The sequence below is a fragment of the Triturus cristatus genome, chromosome 3_1 (genome assembly GCF_964204655.1).
Source record: "Triturus cristatus chromosome 3_1, aTriCri1.1, whole genome shotgun sequence".
Lineage (NCBI taxonomy): Eukaryota > Metazoa > Chordata > Amphibia > Caudata > Salamandridae > Triturus > Triturus cristatus.
This window is the reverse complement of record NC_140583.1, coordinates 34163211-34184636: the sequence shown is the minus strand read 5'-3', so window position 1 is coordinate 34184636 and position 21426 is coordinate 34163211. Positions and strand designations below refer to the sequence as shown.

The 21426-nt window shown below is 48.3% G+C and overlaps 1 protein-coding gene across 1 annotated transcript in view; it reads right to left on the bottom strand.

Moving 5' to 3' along the window:
• Window positions 1-21426, bottom strand: part of PEX16 (peroxisomal biogenesis factor 16) — a 117710-nt gene that overhangs the window by 18232 nt on the left and 78052 nt on the right. Inside the window, exon 9 of the mRNA XM_085646704.1 lies at window positions 6878-6997. Coding sequence (XP_085502830.1) covers window positions 6878-6997 — 120 coding nt within the window. The remainder of the gene's footprint in view (window positions 1-6877; window positions 6998-21426) is intronic.

Sequence of the window (21426 nt, the reverse complement as noted above, 5' to 3'; positions counted from 1 at the left end):
ACTCAATGTCAGGTGTGACCAGACTATGGAGCTACAGAACAATGGAAAATGATATTAATGAAATGAGAACCACACCTTGAGCGACAAGAAAATACTGTCAGACTCTGCTAATCCAGTGTAAGACACGGTCACGTCTTCATTCTTGGCTGAAGTTAGATATGTTTTATCATCAGAAACAACTAAATTCTTTGGGCTGTGAAGACCACAGGTGCCTTCATCCACCAGGAAATCGACCTCTGTACACCTCAGTAATCAGGGAAAGCGTCTTAATTACGCACTTCAACACCAAAGGGGAACACGTCATGGTCCTGGAGATCATCGGACAAGTTGCTTCCAACCTCCTCAAGAAGGTCGCGGAGAGATTATTAAAAAGAAACCTCTTCATTCACCTCAAACCAAAGGCGGCCAACCGTAGCCATATCAACGAGAAACCACCTCTATTTATCTCAAACATTTCACAGAGACGCCTCCTCTATGCTGAAGCCTCAAAAGCAGTCACAAGCGAGACGGCTTCATGCAACGCTACAACAGAAATTCACCCCGTTCACCCCAAGAACATCAGAGTGAATCACAGAGAAGAACAGTACACGCACTTCACGAAAACTGGATAGTAGATACCTGACAGGAGGCCACCTTCCAGATCTTCGAGAAAATCAGCCTTGACCAAAAACAGAAAATGTACCTTCACCCACCCCATGAAGACTGAAGAAAAGACACCAAAACAACATCACAGGAATGCCACCAACCAGAGCAAGGTTAGGAAGGAATATGCTACTTACCAGTATGCATCTGTTCTTGGCATGTAGAGCTGCAGAGCCACACACTTAGGATAGATCGCCATCTGGTGTTGGGCTCGGATGCTTGTAGGTTGTTGTGGTCTTCGGGAGCAGTCTTTGGTCACGAGATAGGTGACTCCTCCCTTGGACTACAGTGCGCATGGGCATCCACTCCATCCTCAGATTGTTTTTCGCCATGATTGGAAATGATGGAGTGTGTAAGAATAAGAAAGGATGTCCATGTGTAATCTCTAAGTAAGACGATGCTGGAACAGATACAGGTCCCGGGGAGGTGGGTGGGCGTGTGTGGCTCTGCAGCTCTACATGCCAAGAACAGATGCATACTGGTAAGCAGCATATTCCATTCGAGGCATATGAGCTGCAGATCACACACTTAGGATAGACTATATAGCAGTGTCTCCCCTAGCGGTGGTCACCTGTATCAGTTGCAGCAGTTTGGAATAACGTTTTATGGACAGCCTGACCCACAGAAGCTTGTTGTTTGGCTTGCACGTCAACACAGTAGTGTTTAGTGAAGGTGTGTGTTGTAGACCATGCGGCTGCCTTACAAATATCTTCTAAGGGGATGTTTCCTAGGAATGCCATGGAAGCCCCTATTTTGCGTGTGGAATGCGCTCTAGGGGGTACTGTTAGAGTGCGTTTAGCTTTGTGGTAGCATATTTGGATACATTTAACTATCCACCTGGCTATCCCGGATTTGGAAATGGGGTTGCCTTTATGTGGTGGAGAGAAATCAACAAACAATTGTTTGGTTTTGCGGAATGGTTTGGTTCTGTCAATGTAGTAAAGCAGGGCTCTTTTAACGTCTAAGGTATGAAGAGCTCTTTCAGCTACAGAGTCTGGATTTGGGAAGAACACTGGTAGCTCGACTGATTGGTTAAGATGGAATGGAGAAATGACTTTGGGTAGGAATTTAGGATTTGTTCTAAGAACCACTTTGTTACGGTGTAGCTGTAGGAATGGTTCTTGTATGGTTAAAGCCTGGATCTCACTTACCCTTCTAAGGGATGTGATAGCAATGAGGAACGCTACTTTCCATGTAAGGAACTGTAGTTCGCATTTATGCAGAGGTTCAAATGGGGGACCCATGAGCCTTGTGAGAACAATATTTAGGTTCCACACTGGAGAGGGTGGTAATCTGGGAGGAATAATCCTTTTAAGACCTTCCATGAAGGCTTTGATCGCTGGTACTCTAAATAATGACAAGTGTTGTCGATTTTGTAAGTAGGCAGCTAATGCTGCTAGGTGAAGACGTATGGATGAGTACACTAAATTACATCTTTGCAAGTGTAGTAAATAGCAAATGATGTTCTGGATGGATGCATCCAGTGGCCGTATATCATTGTTAGTGCAGTAAATGGCAAATCTTTTCCATTTTGCAGCGTAGCAGGCTCTAGTAGTAGGTCGTCTGGCCTCTTTTATAATATTCATGCAGTCTGGTGGTAGGTTGAGATAACCAAACTCTAGGACTTCAGGAGCCAGATCACTAGGTTCAGTTGATGTGGATCTGGGTGTCTGATTTCTCCATGGTTCTGGGTTAATAAGGACGGGGAGAGGCGCAGTTTTTGGTGTGGAACTAGAGAGAGTTCCAGCAGTGTTGTGAACCAGGGTTGACGCGCCCATGTGGGAGCTATTAGTATCAGCTTGAGAGACTGTTGCCTGAGTTTGCGTACCACGAATGGAATGAGTGGGAGAGGCGGGAAAGCGTACGCAAATCTGCCTGACCAGTTCATCCATATTGCATTGCCCTTCGACTGTGGGTGGGAAAACCTGGGGGCGAAGGTTGGGCATTTTGCGTTTTCGTGTGTGGCGAACAGGTCTATGCCTGGTTGGCCCCATTTTTGGAAGAATGAGAGTAGGACTTGTGGGTGTAGTTCCCATTCGTGGATCCATTGGGTTTGTCGACTCAACAGGTCGGCAATCTGATTGTGAACTCCTGGAAGGTGTTCTGCTAGCAGGTATATGTTCTGGGGACTGGCCCATCTCCAAATGTTCTGTGCGAGCTGGGACAGCTGGAGAGAATGTGTGCCTCCTTGTTTCTGTATGTAATACACGGCTGTCTTGTTGTCCGTCTGGATGAGGACAGTTTTGTTCTGGAGATGTAATTGGAATGATTTTAGTGCTAGGAACACTGCCAATAGCTCCAGGTAATTGATATGGAGCCCTTTCTGTTGAGTGGTCCATGTGCCCTGAGTGGTGTTAGGAGATGGGCTCTCCATCCTGTGAGAGATGCGTCGGTTGTCAGCACTATCTGTGGAAGAGGCTCTAAGAACGGCCGGCCTTTGGACAGGTTTATGGTGTTCCACCATTTTAGAGAGCGATGTGAGCAGCTGTCCACCAACACCAGATCTGCCAGTTGTCCGTGAGCCTGTTTCCACTGACGTGCTAGACATTCTTGCAAGGGACGCATTTGAAGTCTTGCATAAGGCACAATGAAGATGCATGACGCCATCATGCCTATGAGTTGCATAAACACTCTTGCTCGAAGAGAGTGTTGGGTTTGAAATTTTTCGATGAGAGCCTGTATTTTGGCTATCCTGGCTGGGCTGGGATGTGCTAGTACTTTGGAGGTATTTATGGTGGCTCCCAGATATTGATGTATGTGGGAGGGTTGGAGATGAGATTTGGGATAGTTTATTGTGAATCCCAAGTTGTGTAAGATTTGAATAGTTTGGTGAGTGTGTAGGATGCACTTGTTGAATGAATTGGCTTTTATGAGCCAATCGTCTAGATATGGGAAGACATGAATTTGTTGTCTCCTGAGATGCGCTGCTACTACTGCTAGGCATTTGGTGAATACTCTGGGCGCAGTTGTTACCCCGAATGGAAGGACTGTAAACTGATAGTGTTGTCCGTCCACCACAAATCTTAGATACTTCCTGTGAGCAGGATGCATGGGGATGTGACAATAGGCGTCCTTGAGGTCTAAGGTGGCAAGGAAATCGCCTTGTTGTAGTAGTGGGAGTACTTGTTGAAGAGTGATCATGTGGAAATGATCTGAGTTTATGTACTGATTTAGGAGTCTGAGGTCCAGGATTGGTCTGAGCGTCTCGTCCTTTTTGGGGATTAGGAAGTACAGTGAGTATACTCCTGTACCCTGATGTTGTAAGGGAACTGGTTCTATTGTGTGTTTTTGCAGCAATGAAAGCACCTCTTGTTTGAGGAGCGTAAGATGGTCTGGTGACATATAGCGCTGCTTGGGTAGAATGTGTGGAGGGGGTAGTGGTGAGTTCCAGGCAGTACCCATACTGGATAATTTGTCTTACCCACTTGTCTGTTCTGATGGAGTTCCAGACCGGTAGGAACTGTTTGAGTCTTCCCCCGACTGGAGTGGAATGGTCTGGGGGGAGTGGAGGAAAGTCACTGTTTTGTGACGGGTGAGGTACGAGTGTTGGTACTGCCTCGACCTCGTCCCTTGGTTTTGTTTCCTCTATATCCTCCTCTAAAATGTCCTCTACTGGGGGATGTTTGTGTAGAGGGTTTGAATGTGGAGGAGGTGTCTGCTCCCATATTCTTGGAGGCTCCTCTGTAGAAGGAGCGTCAAAAGGAGCCACGAGGTTGTGGAGACTGCAATGCTCCCATAGATTTAGCAGTCTCTGTGTCTTTTTTCATTTCCTCAAGTGCAGTGTCTACTGCTGGTCCAAACAGTTGTTCCTGATTAAATGGTTGGCTAAGTATGGTTGTTTGTACCTCTGGCTTGAAGCCTGAAATGCGTAGCCATGCATGGCGTCTAAGGAGTACACTTGTATTTATTGCCCTAGAGGCAGTGTCTGCGGCGTCAAGTGCACATTTAATTGAGGCATTTGAGATGGTTTTTCCCTCTTGTATAAGGTCATTTGCCTGGGCCTTGTATTGGTCTGGTAGGTGTTGTATCAGGTCTTCTAACTGATCATAGTGAGCCCTATCGTAGCGTGCCAATAGGGCTTGAGTGTTGGCGATACGCCAATGATTAGCGGCTTGTGCTGCTACTCTTTTGCCTGATGCTGATAGTTTGGATTCCTTGTCGGGGGCGGTGTATCTCCTGTAGTTTGGGAGTTGGCACGTTTCCTTGCATTGGAAACGACCAGGGAATCCAGAGGGAGCTGCCCTTTGATGTAACAAGGGTCTTTTGGGGCAGGTCTATATTTTTTCTCAATTCTAGGGTTAAGTACCCTGGCCCGTATGGGGTCTTTAAACACCTCTGTGGCGTGTTTTATGACCCCTTTAATCATGGGTAAAATTTGAACTGACTTTTGAGACTGTTCAAAGGTGTCTAAGAGGAAGTCTTCCTCAGGTGCATCGGAGTGCATGGTGACGCCATGATAAAGCGCTGCTCTGTGCACTAGTTGTCCAAACCCCAGGTGGTCATCTGGAGGTGATGGTTTGGAGGGATATGGTGTAGGGTCAGGCATATCTGGGAGAGGGTATGCCCAGTCGTCCAATGGTACAGTATCTGGGTTTGTGAACAAATTATTAAGATCATCCGGATCACCTGGATCACCCCCGCCCCCTAGGTCATCATCATCATCCTGTGGGGGTGGTGTATGTAATGGAGATGGTAGAGGTAGTGGTGGTGTAGGCAGAGGGGGTGGGGTAGGAGGTGGAACAGGAGAGGAAGGAGGAATTGGGGATGTTGGAGTCCTTCTTATTTATAGGAACTGGGGCAGGTGTTGTATCCGGTTTCCGTTTCCTACAAGGTACAGCAGTGACATGTCCAGTTTTTGGATTAATAGAGATCCTTTTTTGTGTTGGATCTGGGTGGAAAAGTTCTTGGTCTTGAGGAACAGACTTTGGCGCCGATTTTTTCGGTTCCGATCGAGGTTTTGGGCGATCGGTAGAGTCTTTGGCTTTAGGAGGTGTATTATAGTCCTTAGCCGGTTGTTTCGGTGCCGATGAAGGTTTCGGCGCCGATAAAGGTTTTGGTGCCGAAGTTGAGTCTTTAGGCTTGGGAGCTTTCTGTGCCGGCTTGTCTATGGGCCTCGATGTTTTCGGTGCCGAAGGTTCCGGAGCCGGTTTCGGTGCCGAGAGGTCTTGTGTCTTCGGTGCCGAAGGCACAATGATATGTGGTTTGCTCGGGCCCGAGCCAGTGGAAGGCTTGTGTTTCTTCAGAGCCGAGCCCGAAAGCGGGGCTTCTGAATGGTGTTTTCGGTCTCGACTGGGGTCAGCTGGCGAAGTCTTGACCAATGCCTTTGGTTTTGGAGGGGTTGGGGTAGGGGCAGTATTACTCGCGCGTTGCCCCGGAGTAATGGGGTCGTCTGAGTCGTCTGCTTCGGAGATAATTTGAAGTTCCTCGGAATCTTCTTCGGGGACATCGGGACCCTCATCGAAGATGTTCTCTGGTTCCGGGGCTAGTCTGTGTGCCATGATATGGCGTTGAGCTCTTCGATCCCGAATGGTCTTTTTGGATCGAAATACGGCGCAGGCTGGACAGCTGGACTCGTTGTGATCCGGTGAGAGGCACAGGTTGCAGACCTTATGATGGTCACTGTGTGGGAATTTTTCTCCACACTGGGGGCATTTTTTAAACGGCGTCCTTTCCATGAGCCGTAGGCCTTACGGCGCGGATAGGTCCAATCGCCCGCGTCGACGTCCGGAACCGGTCCGATGAATTCGATGTCGAGTGAAGGTGCCTCGATGTAGTTTTAGAAAAGTTTTTCGCTTCGAAAGCTTGTTTTTGAAGTTTTCTACTGGAGTGGAAAAGTTGCATCCGAACCCGATGGCGGAAAAAAACAATCTGAGGATGGAGTGGATGCCCATGCGCACTGTAGTCCAAGGGAGGAGTCACCTATCTCGTGACCAAAGACTTCTTCCGAAGACAACAACAACCTGCAAGCATCCGAGCCCAACACCAGATGGCGATCTATCCTAAGTGTGTGATCTGCAGCTCATATGCCTCGAACAGTTGGTTTCACTGAGGGAACTACCAACCATCCTTCCCTCTGGATCTTCATCCAATCACAGAGATGGGGCATAGCCCAAACAGAGATGTGTTCTCCCACTAAACAAAAGCCCCAGTCTCGCAGCCTTCTTCTCCGACCGCCCCCCCCCCCCCCCCACCTGACCCCACTGCGAGGAAACAGCGTAAGACAGCAGGCTCTTACTCAGCATATCGGTCATAGAAGGGAGAACGCAGCATGTAGTACAGCAGCAAGATGCTTCGCCTCCTCAGCTCCGAGCGCTCTCTCCGGTTCAAGGCCTTCATGTCGCCTACTAAAGTGAGGCTGCAAAAACAAAAGAGAAGCAGAGTTGAAACAAGGGTGGGGAGCAAGAAAGGGAATCAAGAACTGATAGACGAGAGAAGAATGGGCAAGAAGTGGGTGTTCACAGTTGAAAAAGGAAAACACTGAGCCAAAGGACAAGTGAGAGAGGAGGAAAGGAAACAAGGGCATGGGGATAGGATTGTGAGTAGCAGAGGGAAAAGTGTTGAGAAGAGAGGGGATAGGGAAGGACTAAACGATGAATGAAGAGAATGAGACAAAAATCATTGTTCAATGTGTAAGGAAAAACCAAGAATAAAGGGGTGTGCATGTGCAAAAGTTCAGTTCAAGAATTAAGACCATGTCCCTGGGGTCAACCTGCATTAATGGTCGGGTTTGAAGACCTCCTCAACCCTCTCATTCTATGGACGTGTGTCCAAGAAACAGGAGGGGGGGTGGGGATTTCAAGAAGCTAGCCCCTCCTTTCCCCATCCAGTCTACAAAAGGACTGGGTTCTTTGGTAGTCGTACCCTCACGGCTGAGACCAGATTAGGGCAAAGCATTTGTCTGAAATGCCCCCGACGTTGCACACCTGTGGCCCGGCTGTAGAAAGGAAGCGCTTCTTGAGATGTATCAGGTGTTGCTCTTAGACTGGTCTCAGTGCATTAGAACTATGACACAGCCTCTTGGCCACCATCTTGTGAATAAGCTAAAGAAAGAGATGTGTTCTAGGGCTGTCTGCAGTCTCTCTCTCCTGGGGGAATCCTCTCACCAGATCCAGTGTTCTGCAGGCAAATGGATGTCAAGCAACTAGAGACGATTGGAACCAAAGCCCTATGTAAATAGAGTAGTCATTCCATCATTGGCCAATGGTGAGGCACTCTCTGGACCGAGAGCGGAATCGAATATGCTACTTACCAGTATGCATCTGTTCTTGGCATGTAGGGCTGCTGACATTCATATCTCTGCATAGATCGCCGCCTAGTGTTGGGTCCGGATGATTGCACATTGTTGTCCTGGAAGAGTCTTCGAAGTATCACGAGATAGGTGGCTCCTCCCCTGGACTACAGTGCGCATGTGCATCCTCTCCATCCTTAGATTGTTTTTCGCCATTGTGGCAGTGATGGAGTAGATACAGTAAGTGATGACCATGCTATACAGTAATTCTGATTGCTGCAGCCGCTACAAGCGCCGCGGAGGAGGGTGTGCGATATGAATGTCAGCAGCCCTACATGCCAAGAACAGATGCATACTGGTAAGTAGCATATTCGGTTCGAGGCATGTGGGCTGCTGAATTCATATCTGTGCATAGATTATATAGCAGTCCCTCCATTAGCGGCGGCTGCCCGTGCCAGCTGCAGCAGTCTGAAAAAGGGTCTTGAGAACAGCCTGTCCTACAGCTGCCTGCTGTTTTGAATGCACATCTACACAGTAGTGTTTAGTAAATGTATGTATAGTGGACCATGTGGCTGCTCTACATATTTCCTCTAAAGGAATGTTCCCCAGGAAAGCCATGGACGCCCCTAACTTTCGTGTTGAGTGGGCTCTGGGAGGAATCGTTAATGTGCGTTTAGCTTTTGCATAGCAAATTTGAATACATTTAACGATCCATCTGGCTATTCCTGCTTTGGAAATGGTGTTGCCTTTGTGTTGTGGAGAAAAGGCAACGAACAGTTGTTTTGTTTTCCTAAAATCCTGTGTCCTGTCTATATAGTACATGAGGGCCCTCTTTACATCTAGTGTATGGAGCATTCTCTCTGCGACATTTTCTGGATTTGGAAAGAAAACAGGCAGTTCAATAGTCTGATTCATGTGGAACTGTGATATCACTTTAGGCATGAACGTGGGGTTGGTACGTAGTACAACCCTGTTTGCGTGAACCTGTATGAATGGCTCTTGAATGGTTAGTGCCTGGAGTTCACTAACTCTTCTCAACGAAGTGATTGCCACTAAGAAAGCTACTTTGCAGGTGAAGAATTGAATCTCACATTAATGTAGAGGTTCAAAGGATGGACCCATCAATCTGGTGAGGACCACATTTAGGTTCCACACTGGTGCCGGTGGGTGTGTTGGAGGAATCACTCGTTTGAGTCCCTCTAAGAAGGCTTTGATGGCAGGCACTCTGAATAAAGAGAGGTGTTGCCTGTTTTGAAGATAGGCCGCTATTGCGGTTAGATGTATACGGATTGAGTTGTATGCTAGATTGCATTGGTATAAGTGTAGCAGGTAACAGATGATGTTCTGAATGGATGCGTCCAGCGGATTAATGTCATTGTTTTTACAGTAAATGACAAACCTTTTCCATTTAGCCGCATAGCAAGCTCTGGTCGTGGGTCTCCTGGCCTCCTTGATGATACTCATACATTCTGGAGGCAGGTTCAGGTAGCCAAACTCTAAGACTTCAGGAGCCAGATCGCCAGGTTCAGCTGTTGCGGATCTGGGTGCTGAATTTCGCCATGGTTCTGTGTTAAAAGTTTGGGTGTTAGCCGCAGTCTTTGAGGAGGCACCACGAGGAGTTCTAGGAACGTGGTGTACCATGGCTGGCGTGCCCACATTGGAGCAACCAGGATGAGTGTCATTGAGTGTTGCCGTACTTTGTGTGCCACTAGCGGTATTAATGGCGCTGGGGGAAAAGCTTACGCAAATTTGCCTGACCAGTTCATCCATATTGCATTGCCCTGCGACTGTGGATGCGGAAACCTGGCGGCAAAGCTTTGGCATTTTGCGTATTCCCTTGTGGCGAATAGGTCTATCTCTGGATGACCCCACTGCTGGAAGTACGGTTGGAGTACTGATGGATGTAGCTCCCACTCGTGCATTTAGTGGCTGTGTCTGCTGAGCAGATCCGCCATCTGGTTGTCCTTGCCCGGGAGGTGTTCCGCCATGAGGAACATGTGCCTCTGAATGGCCCACTTCCACATGCTCTGAGCCAGATGACACAACTGTGGAGAGTGTGTTCCTCCCTGCTTCTGTATGTAGTACATGGCAGTCATGTTGTCCGTCCGGATCAACACAACTTTGTTGCACAAGTGTACTTTGAATGCCTTCATTGCCAGTTCCAGAAGGTTGATGTGCATCTTCTGTTGCTGTGTCGTCCATAGTCCCTGCACTGTGTAATTGAGTACATGAGCTCCCCATCCCTGGAGAGACGCGTCCGCCGTCAGTATTATTTGTGGAACAGGCTCTTGGAACGGTCGGCCCTTGCAAAGGTTGTGTGGGTTCCACCAATGCAGAGAGTTGTATGCCCGACCGCTCACCAACACTAGGTCTTTCAACTGTACTTGAGTCGGATTCCATTGACGTGCCAAGCACTCCTGAAGCGGGCGCATATGTAGTCTCGCGTGCGGGACTATGAAGATGCAGGAGCCCATCATGCCTATCAACTGCATGAACACTCGCGCTGGAAGGGAGTGTTGAGGTTTGAACTTTTTTATCAGCAGTTGCATGCTGTTGATTCTCGCTAAATGTGGCTGAGCTTTGGCAACCAGAGTGTCTATGGTCGCGCCCAGGTACTGCCGTACGTGGGCGGGTTGAAATGTGACCTTGGATAATTTAGTGAGAATCCCAGACTGTGAAGAAGGTGAATGATGTGGGATACGTGGCTGGCACACTGCTGGGCTGACTTTGCCTGAACAAGCCAGTCGTCCAGGTAAGGGAAGACGTGAATGTGCTGTCTCCGTAGGTGTGCAGCCACTGTTGCTAGGCACTTGGTAAAGACTCTGGGTGCCGTTGTTACTCCGAAAGGGAGTACTTTGAACTGATAATGCTGATCCTGAAGAGTGACCCTGAGATAGTGTTTGTGTGATGGGTGTATGGGTATGTGGAAATATGCATCCTTCAAATCTAGTGTTGCTAGGAAGTCTCCCTGACTGAGTAACGGCAGAACCTGCTGGAGGGTGAGCATATGAAAATGCTCTGACAAAATGTACTGGTTGAGTGGTCTGAGGTCCAGTATAGGTCAGAGTGACCCGTCCTTTTTTGGGATTAAGAAGTACAGAGAGTGCACCCCTGACCCTCGCTGTTCCACGGGCACGAGCTCTATGGCTCCTTTTTGCAGCATACTTAGTACTTCTTGCTGCAATAATGTCAAGTGCTCTGCGGACATAGGACGGTGTCTTGGTGGTATGTTGGGTGGAGTGGATGTTAATTCCAGACAATAACCGTACTGGACTATTTCTCTGACCCACCTGTCTGTGGTGATGGATCTCCAGACTGGCAGGAACCGTTGGAGTCTCCCCCCGACCGGTGTTATGTGGGCGGGGGGCAGTGACAAGACGTCACTGTTTGTTATTGGCGGAGGACCTGGTGTTGTTATGTCCCCGTCCTCTGCCTTTGGTGCTGGATCCACGATATCCACCCCTATTGTTCTTATTATAGGTACTCTGGGTACCTCCTTTACTGTATTGCTGCTGGGACCCCTGACCTCTAGCTGCTCCTCTATTCCCTGGGCGACGAAAGGAGCCACTCCGAAACTGCTGCGACTGTAAAGCCCCCATAGACTTCGCAGTTTCAGTGTCCTTTTTAATCTTTTCCAGCGTAGCGTCAACCTCGGGGCCAAATAAAAAGTCTGGGTTGACTGGTTGAGTCAAGATATTATTTTGAATCTCAGGTTTGAAACCTGATATTCTCAGCCATGCGTGCCTCCTTAACATCACACTAGTGTGGATTGCCCTCGCTGCAGTGTCAGCTGCATCTAGTGCGCATTTGATGACGCATTTGTAATGAGTTACCCCTCTCTGATGCGGAGCTCCGCTCCATCTTTGTATTCATCTGGTAGGTGTTCTAGCAGTGTTTCTAGGGTATCGTAGTGTGACCTGTCGTATCGGGCCAGGAGTGCCTGAGTGTTGGCAATGCGCCAGATGTTTGCTGCTTGTGCTGCTATCCTTTTGCCTGATGTTTCTAGCACTTTGGACTCCTTGTCTGGAGGAGGAGCATCACCTGTAGTCTGCGAGTTAGCTCTCTTGCGAGCAGTAGAAACTACCATGGAGTCCAACGGCAATTGACCCTTAATGTACATTGGGTCTCCTGGGGATGGTTTTTATTTCTTCTCTATTCTCGGGTTCAACACCCGTGCCCTGGTTGTCTCCTTAAAGATGTCCTTAGCATGTTTAATAACCCCTTTTAACATTGGTAGAGTCTTGACCGTTCTTTCTGATGTGGAGAACGTGTCCACCAAGAAATCCTCTTCCACAGAGTCAGAATGGAGTTCCACTCCGTGATTGTCAGCCGCCCTTTCAATGAGGGCGTTAAAAGCAGCAGTATCTTCTGTGGGAGATGGTTTAATATTATAAAGATGAGTGTCAGGAGCATTTTGTGGGTCTCCTGGGTCATGAGGGTCTCCCCATGCTTGATCTTGGTCTTGCTGTTGTGCATCAGGGTCATTATCCACAGGATAAGTGGTATCATCCTCAATATAGCCCTCTCCTGCATCTGTCTCCGAGTGTGTGGGAGAAAAGGATGGTGGTTCCTGATCGTAGGTGTGGTAAGGTTCTACAAGCACTGGTGTCGAACCGGATGCCATTTTCCTTTTTAGTGGAATCTTGTATGAGTCCAAAGCCTTCTCGGGAACAATTCTCCGCTTGCGGAACAACAGCCTACCAGTATCGGCGTCGATAAACTGGCCCTGCGAGTCTTCGACATCGGTTCTTTCCATGGACACTGTTTTTGGTCGTTCGATACTCTTCCTAAGTTCGAACATCTTCGGTGCCCCTGGTGGCGGCAATCCAAACTTGATCGGTGCCGGCGCCGAGTGAGCCTTGGCGACCTTGTGCGGTTCGGGACCCATTTTCGGTTCGAGAGTGGCCTGTTCCCTGATGCGCTTCAGGGACTCCGACACCTGTTGCAACGTGAATGCAGACGGTGGTTTGGAACCGACAGGCTCTTTGGAGACAGGCCTCGACGCGGTCTCCGGTTTCTTTCCAGCCTTCGGGTTTTCGATCCGAAGTTTGGGATCGACGCCCTGTTGATCCGATATTTTGGCCGCCTCAGCACTCTTTGGTGTTGATGTAGTCGGATCGACCACCTTGACCTTGGTTGTTGGTGCCCCAACCTTCGGTGCTATAGGCCGTTGCGTCTTCTCGGGACCGAGGGCCTTCTTGTGTTTGTCGGTGCCGAAGTCCTTTTTTGGTTTCTCGGTACCGAAGTCCTTCTTTCTTTGGTCGGCTCCGACGTCCTTCGTCTGTGTCGACGGATTGGAGGGCTTCGATGCCTTCGATCCGATCTGAACCAGTTGCACTTTCGGTTTCGATTTGACCGGTGCAGGTTTTGGTTTCGATTTCACCGAATCGACTCCAGTCTTTTTTGATATTTCTGGCTCTTTTGAAATGTTCGAAGCCGGGCATTCTGTCGGGGCTGTAGAACGATCCGACCGATCTTGGGTAAGGCCCGCAGGCGATCCCTCGACCAGAGCCTTATCAAGACTATCTCCCTCGGCCTCCGCATCAACGGATTGGCCTAGCTCCTCGCCTGAGCTATCTTCCTCGGCCCCAAGGGCCTCATCGTCGTCTCCTATCTCGTCGACGACGTCTTCGTCCTCGAAGATCACCTCATCATCGTCGTCATATTGGGATTCATGCTCCGAAGCATGGCTCGAGTCCATATTATTCACCTTGATATATTGACATACAGTCAGAAGGGGCCACTTTGGTAGCTGTACGGCGGAGAAACTGCTCGTTCTGCAAATAAGCCGTTAACTCTCCTCTTACATCCAGGTATCGGTTTACCTAACAAGAGCAGTCCCACAGAACAGATGATGTCTTAGGCAATCTTTGGCCTCCAGGAGAGTAGGAAAACAAGGCGTCTTTATAGGAAGATAGTGTACCCAAGAGACAAGCCAAGCTAAATCTAGAGAAAAAGAGAAGCCCCTGTGGATTCAGAGAATATATAAACCTTGATCAAGGTTGTAGAGGAAGTTTCACTAGAGTACAGACATGAAAATAACTCCGCAATTGGCAAGAGTCAAGGAGACACAGCTTTCAGAGTAAGGGACAATAAGACGAAAAAAAGACTATGACAAAGGAAGAAAAGAAGTATTGCATGGAGGCTGCTAAGAGAAACCTTGTCTTTAGAATTAGTCAGCTTAAGACACTTTTAAGCTAGTACTGAAATCCTGACAGGGCTACAATCCACCTGGCTGAGCAGCAAGATAAAATCTGTTTATATTCAAGAACTAAGAATTATGCAAAACTCACTGGACGGTAGATACAATCTGAGAAGGGAAAAAAAGGTTATCCTGGCTATTGGAAGCAAAAGGGATGGGTCAGAATACTGATAAGTTCTCGCATGAGGGTATCCACAAAGTGGCCTTGGTTTCACACACAGAATTCCGGTTTCGTTCCTAAAAGTAAGGTGCGAACACAAGGACAGCCTCCCCGCCCCAGGATCCTTCAAGGAGAACCACAGCCCAGATACTATTCTCAGGATTATCTCAGGGATGGAAAGCTCCAAGGGATTTGGCTCAGAAGGCTTGTGCTCCAACAATCTCAAGAAGTATATAGATAGACGGATCTGATACGGACTGTTTTGTTATGGGTAATCCTTGCTACTGGTAACGCATCCAGCACACTGCAGGGCAGTACTTGGAACTATACGCAAAAAAGGTAAAAATGCACCCTCTAATTATTGTTTGCAATCCATGTCTGATTTTTTAAAAAAACATAGGTAATAATCTGCAGGATTGGCTTGACAGAAAGGAAGTGATTCCTGAAGTCCAAACTGGGGCTCATGCATTTGTGGGTTCCTCACAGACTTTGAGCCTACCGAGAGGAGCGTTCTCCGGAAACGAAGATGTGATTGGGGCGCCGTGAGCTGGTTTGTTCATCTTAGTGACCGGTACAGACATACACCGTGTGCCGAGTTTGCCTCTCCTCCTGAGGTGCATTTAGGATCCAAGAGTGGTCTTGCCAGGGTAAGGCGATCTTACAAGGGAAACTTGATGGCGAACACACAGGATTTTAGATTTATGCCAAGAACATGGTCCTAACGGAGAGGACACCAGAGGGTCTACAGCAGGGTCTGAGCTATCTGGAACTGTAGTCACAGGAAAAGAGCCTTATGGCTAACTTATCGAAGGCAAAGTCCGTAGCTTGTTCCATGGCACAATCAGGTACCAATGGTGAGTGACTGAGGCAGATTGGAAGCTGTTGGCACGTCGCATCTCACTTTTGATAATACATTGAAACGGAGCCTTAAGTTCTCAGAAAAGAAGAGTTTGGCTGGTTTTCTTGCCAAATGTAACCGAGTCTTTGGTGCTGCTCTCGTTTAACCTACAGGAAGGACTACTTGTCAAACGTATAGCTGATCCTCACCCTGTGAAATCTGGTTTCCAGGCTGTAGGTACAACCCCCGATCTGGAGAAAGGCACTCAGTCTGAGGAACTCAGGTCCCCTTGCAGCTAAAACGCGGAATAATCTCTTAGTGCCGCGTGGGGTTGCGCTCTAGCAAGGCATTTAAACTGGAGGCGCCCAGTTTTCAGTGCAACTCCTGATTCTTTGTACTTCACAGTTCAGACAGAACATATTAGAACAGCTTACAAGCGATATCAAACGCATCAAGAGCTCAATACATCGTGGAGTTATTGAGTTTTAGAGATGAATAGAATATGTGAAAAGTAACCTGGTTAAAATCCCCATCTGCCGTACATACGCGTCAGAAGAGAAACGATACGCGGATTAGCCACGCTACACAACAGAGCCATGGTTAGCCTGTATGCCCATGGAATTCACCACTGCCAAGAAGGAGCAAGGGAAGGTGGCATCGCTTCACCATCCTACGATGGACTGCCCCTCCCTGTCAATCCATGGAAAGTCTTATCTCCTGGCTCTCAGCAAAGGGTGGATTGGGAAATGGTGGAAACTGGTTTACGAGTTTTGATCTCCAGTCTTACAAAATGCGGAGACTGCCTCAAGCTCAGCACATTTTAAGCAGCTGGCCTGCACGCTTGCAGGTCTTCAGCAGTATAACCTTGAAACGACCTATAAAGCGGAGTCAACATTTAATGTTTGTGCCACTAGATATGTTTATAGTGTCCTATGTCAATTTTACACTTTTTGTATAACTGTTTGTATGGTTTACATATATTTTATTTTACTTAGCTGCTGTGCAGCAAGGAAGAACAAAGAGTCGAGTGACTAGAAAAGCAAACTGCACTTCAACACTTAACAACACAAGAAATGTCTTGAGGAGTTGTGTCTACACTACAATACCCTGAGACTGGAGGTAGCAAACTTTAAAACAATCTTCCAAAGATAGCTCCCAAGACACCAGGGATTCTGATCTACTCGTTTGACAACCTTCAAAGTGTTAGCGCGGTTCAAGTTTTTTGTTGCAAGTGCAGGTAATTTAATTTCCCCGTTATTTATAATCCTTTTACCCAAAGTTGTAAAGCAATCCGTTACACTTCGGCTAAATAGATAAATAAACACTCCGCTTTTTCTATACTCAAGAGTTTTCTACTTTGTATGGCTTGGGTTTTCCTTCACAGACCGAATTTGTGCCTTTGGAGTTCCTGCACGGTGTAGCTAAGACTTGTTGTCCATCCAGAAAGCGGACAGCTGTAGTACCATACAAAAACAGTCTTCCACTAACAATCATGAAAGACCTACCTTATATTTGTGTGTCACTCCGCACCAAAGGTACGGAAGAACCTAAAACAATTATGTTACTTACCCTGTAAGCATCTGTTCTTGGCATGTAGACCTGTAGATTCACATGCTTTGCATACTCCTGCCATGTAGTATTAGGTCCAAATGCTTACAAGTTGTTTTTCTAGGAAGACGTATTTTCCACTCACGAGGTAGGCAACTCCTCCTTTCGGTGATAAAGCGCATGAAATGAAATGAAAAAACATTTATAAAGCGCATGGCTACCCGGGAAAGTCCCAGCGCTAAGAACCGACAAGGGGGAGGAAGAAGAACTAAGGAAACAAAAAGGTCTTCAGTGGTTTACGGAAAGCCAGATGATTGAGAACTATACGAAGATGTAGTGGCAGAGAATTCCATAGTTTAACGGCGTTATAAGAGAAGAGCCGTCCACCACTTCTGGCCTTCTTGATCCTGGGGACCTCGGCCAGATGCAATTCATCTGACCGAAGTTTCCTATTAACTTTGTAGGGGCGGATCATGGCTGAGTTGATAGGAGGCCCGTCCCCCTGGATGGATTTCTGTACTAGGCACAGGGCCTTGAATCTAATACATTCCTGCACTGGGAGCCAGTGAATGGAGCGGAGTGCTGGTTTCGCCGATTGTCTGTAGGCGGCTACAGTCAGAAGTCTGGCGGCGCTGTTTTGAACAGACTATAATTTGGAAACTACTGTTGTGGGGGCACCCAGATATAGTGCATTACCGTAGTCCAGTCTGGAAAGTATAAGTGATTGGACCAGTACTTTTTTAGCTTGAGAGGGGAGGAGGGGAAGGACTTTGCGGGCCATTCTAAGCAGGCCAAAGCAGATAGCTGCCGTCTTCCTGGCCTGTATCCTAAAGTTCAAATCCTGGTCCAACCAGATGCCCAAGCTCTTGATTTCTGACTTCGGGACCGGGGGAGGACCCATACCAACAGGCCACATGGAAATGGATTTAAAACTAAGGGGGTTGCCCAATATCATGAGCTCAGTTTTTCCGCCATTAAGCTTGAGCTGAGACGCATCCATCCAGTTCGAAACGTCCTCTAGACAGGAATAGAGGCCAAAGTTTTTTTAATCTGCTTGGTTTAACGCTACCACCAATTGTGTATCATTGGCATAGGTCACCATGCGGATTCCAGAGGGGGCTACAATGGATGCCAGAGGAGTCGTATACACATTGAAAAAGGTCGGGCTAAGCGACGAACCCTGAGGGACTCCACTCGGCAGGGAGGTAGGTTTAGATGCGATGTTCTCCTCAAATACCTGAAAGGTTCTACCCTCCAGAAAGGACAGCCATTGAAGCACCGTGCCTGTTACTCCTATTCTCCTGAGACGATGAGCCAGAATCCTATGGTTCACCGTGTCGAACGCTGCGCTCAGGTCAAGGAGTAGAATGGCTGACGAACCTCCTGAGTCTAGGATTTTCCTACTTTTCTCCACCACTACTAACAGGGTCGTTTCGGTGTTCTGACGCGGTCGGAATCCTGTTTGAGAGGAGTGAAGCAGGTTGTGGTTTTCAAGGAATCCGGAGAGGGTTTGATTAACGTATTTCTCTGCCATCTTACCTATTCCTGGCTGAAGGGAAATAGGGCGGTAATTGCCCAAATCTGCCAGATCCAGATTAGGTTTCTTAAGTAGGGCTTTCACCATAACCTCTTTCCAGTTGGTAGGAATTATTCCTGTGGACAGTGAGGCGTTAATCAGGTCCGTCATGTTAGGGGCTATTATCGAAGCTGCCCGTTTCAGAATGTTAAGCAGTGCAGGATCCTTGGGTGATCCGCTCTTTACTGAGGACAGCAAGGTAAGGAGTGATTCCTGAGACAGGGGGTGGGGAGGGGAAGACCTCTAGTGTGTGTTCAGAGGGACGTGGTTTGAAATCAATCTGCTTGTACGGGGTCTCGCCATGGTCATCCTTATGCTGCAGGGATTCCAGAATATTCTGAACCTTTGTGGTGAAATATTCTGCCAGTTTATTGCAACGTAGACCAGAGGTATCCGGTGCTATTCGTAGGACGGGGGCTTTAAGTAGTTTTTTAATAATAATGGTTTCTCTAGGAGAGTTGGCGGCTGATAAAATCTTACCCTCGTAATAGGAGGCCTGGGCTTTTTTTATTTCTGCTTTATAGACACAAATAGCTGCCCTGTATTCCAACTTTTTGAAGGGTAGGAAGTCTTTCCTCCACTGTCTTTCTTTAACCTTACTGTAGGAGAGTAGGATCTGCTTCACATGGGTACCCCCACTTTTTGCCGGTGTTTCACTGTTTTTCGACCTTAGTCTGGCTGTGGCCCTGCTAATCAGGACCACAGCCTAGCTGCTTCCTCACTAAAATGGTTTCCATGTACATTAGGTACATATCTAGTTGGATTCTGGAGTGCCTTATAAGCCCCTAGTATATGGTATACTATGTAACTAGGGCATAGGTACCTTAGAGGCCTACCAGGGGCTGCAGCATGTATTATACAACCCCTGGGAAGCACTCCAAAATGACACCACAGGTCTGCTACTGCAGCCTGGGTAAGGGTGTGCTTGCACCCCTTACTGTGGTATAGGCTACCTATATCACTACCTTATACAGACACATATAAACCTATAAGCCACTCCTATGGCAGGCCTTGACAATCCTGAAGGCAGAGTGCTTGGTTTTATGTGAGAGGGTGCCCAAGCATGAGCTGAGCCCCTCTGCAGCTTTCGGAAATACTTCCTTATGGCTGTTCTGTGATACAGCCATACCATATACTCTTAAGTGCATTATAACCTCATGGTAAATGCTAACTTTGGAATGGCTGCATCAAAACATGTCGTGTTTGGTGTCAAACGCTTTGGAATACTACCCCCCCCCCCCGCCAATTCTGGCGGCGGGGGTAGGATTCCACCCTTCTAGAGGGAGAGACATGTTCACACTGGCTAATCCCGGTAGGACTTTCCTGAGCCCTGGCATCACAAAATGGATGCCTCTGCCACAGACACTGGTCTGGCCTCCTGCTGCTGACCGAAACTCCGGCAGGGGAGGCCTGGATAATAGGTTTCCTGTCGAGGGGAGGTGTCCCCACCTCCCCAGACAGGCTGATGTTTATTGGGGCTGGGCGGGAGCACTCTCTGGTGCTTTGAAGACCTGCACTGGGGGCACACTTGGTGTCCCTGTGCATACTCCAGTTCAAACCGGTTGCAGGGGCTCTGGCGCGAAACTGGACAAAGGAAATGGGTGTAACCACCCCTCTTTCCTGGCCCACCCATAGTTAGTCCATCCCCTAAACTCACTATAAGTATAGGAATCCAGTCCCTAGGACTTTAGATTACCCTGGACGAAACTCTGCAACATACATCCTGGACCTTCAACGTTCTATCCTGACTAGAAGACTGAAGAGATCTCCCTTGGGGTCATGGAGTGACTCCCCTGCTTGGCAGGCACCAAAGAAGCAACTGACCAGTCTGCAATTCTGAAGCTCCCGCAGGACGCCGAAGTCTCTGCATCCCCAGAGGTGGATTTCCAGACTTCCCCAAGGCTACCCTGAGTCCACAGCAAAGCTGAGGCCCGTGGGTGACGTGGAACCGTGACCCCTGGACACCGTGAACTTTTGCAGCAAAACTATCTTCCTGGTCCTCCTCGAAGTTGTGCTTTGGGCTCCGAGTAGCCCCAGCCTTGAGCACCTCCTGCACCGAAGATTGTTGGCCTCCACTGCACGAGTGACCCGTGGGCCAGCTTCAAGTGCGACCACTCGAGGCTCCTTCGCGATCACTAGCCCGTTGGCTAGCAGGTCCCCACGAAGGAGACTCCTTTTCTGATTGGGCTTACCTGGTTGCTCCAGACGTGCCCCGACTTACCTTTGCTGGGTGAGTCCCTCAGACCTTGCAGGTCAGCACCGCAGTCCTTTCTCTGAGTTCCAGTGATTTGCCGTTGCCAAGGCTTGTTGGGTCCATTCTGGTCGCCGACACCGCAGCACTCGACAGACTTCGTGGGACAGCTCGAATCCGGCACGTGGACTTCGCCGACGTCTCCTGGACCTCGTGGCTGAAGAGTCAAGACACCCATCAACTCACCTGAAGCACCCGACATCTGTGGGCATTGGACCATCCTGCCCTAGGTCACTGGCAGGTGACCCAGACTCTGGCCCCTCTGCTTTCAGGTTCCTTACATCCTAGTTCCAGGCTTGGATCTCTTCGGACACTTCTCCTCTTCACGGCAGCAGCAGTTATTTGCAGGCTTCCATTGAAATCGACGACGCGACCCGACACCAAAAGACACCTATGCACCCGGCTTCCCTGGGTGAGGTAACTCAAGTACTCCGGTGCTCGCGTGGGTGCTAGCCCTAGAACCTCCTAAGTCCAAAAGGGTTTGGTCCAGGCTCGATTAGAAGTGTCCCTAATCTTTAAATTTCCAACCGCGACATTGCCCATAGAAGATAATAGGAACCCGTGGTTGTGTTTACACACTGCATACAGTCCCCGTGGGTCCCTGTGTCACTACCTTGGGTGGTTCCTTGGGGTCCCAGCGATTCTAGAGGCAATAGGCCTAGTGCCTGTTCCAGTCATGGTTCTTATACCCCTTTTTTGGTATATGGTTTGGTACGCCCCTAGGGCCCAAACGTGTATTTGTGCTTTTACTGATGCTTGCTCACTTGTAAACAAAGTACTTCGAACTCCAGCCTCATAAAGAGACTAGAGGTGTGTGTTTAATCTTAAATACATATATTTTGAATATATACCTGGTGTGGTTGTCTTTTTATTTGATCATTCAAGAGATTATAGACTGGTAAAACAAGCTGCTTTACATTCCTTCAAGACTTAGCCTGAAGGCTGCTCTCCATAGCTACCACTAGGATAGCTTTCACATAA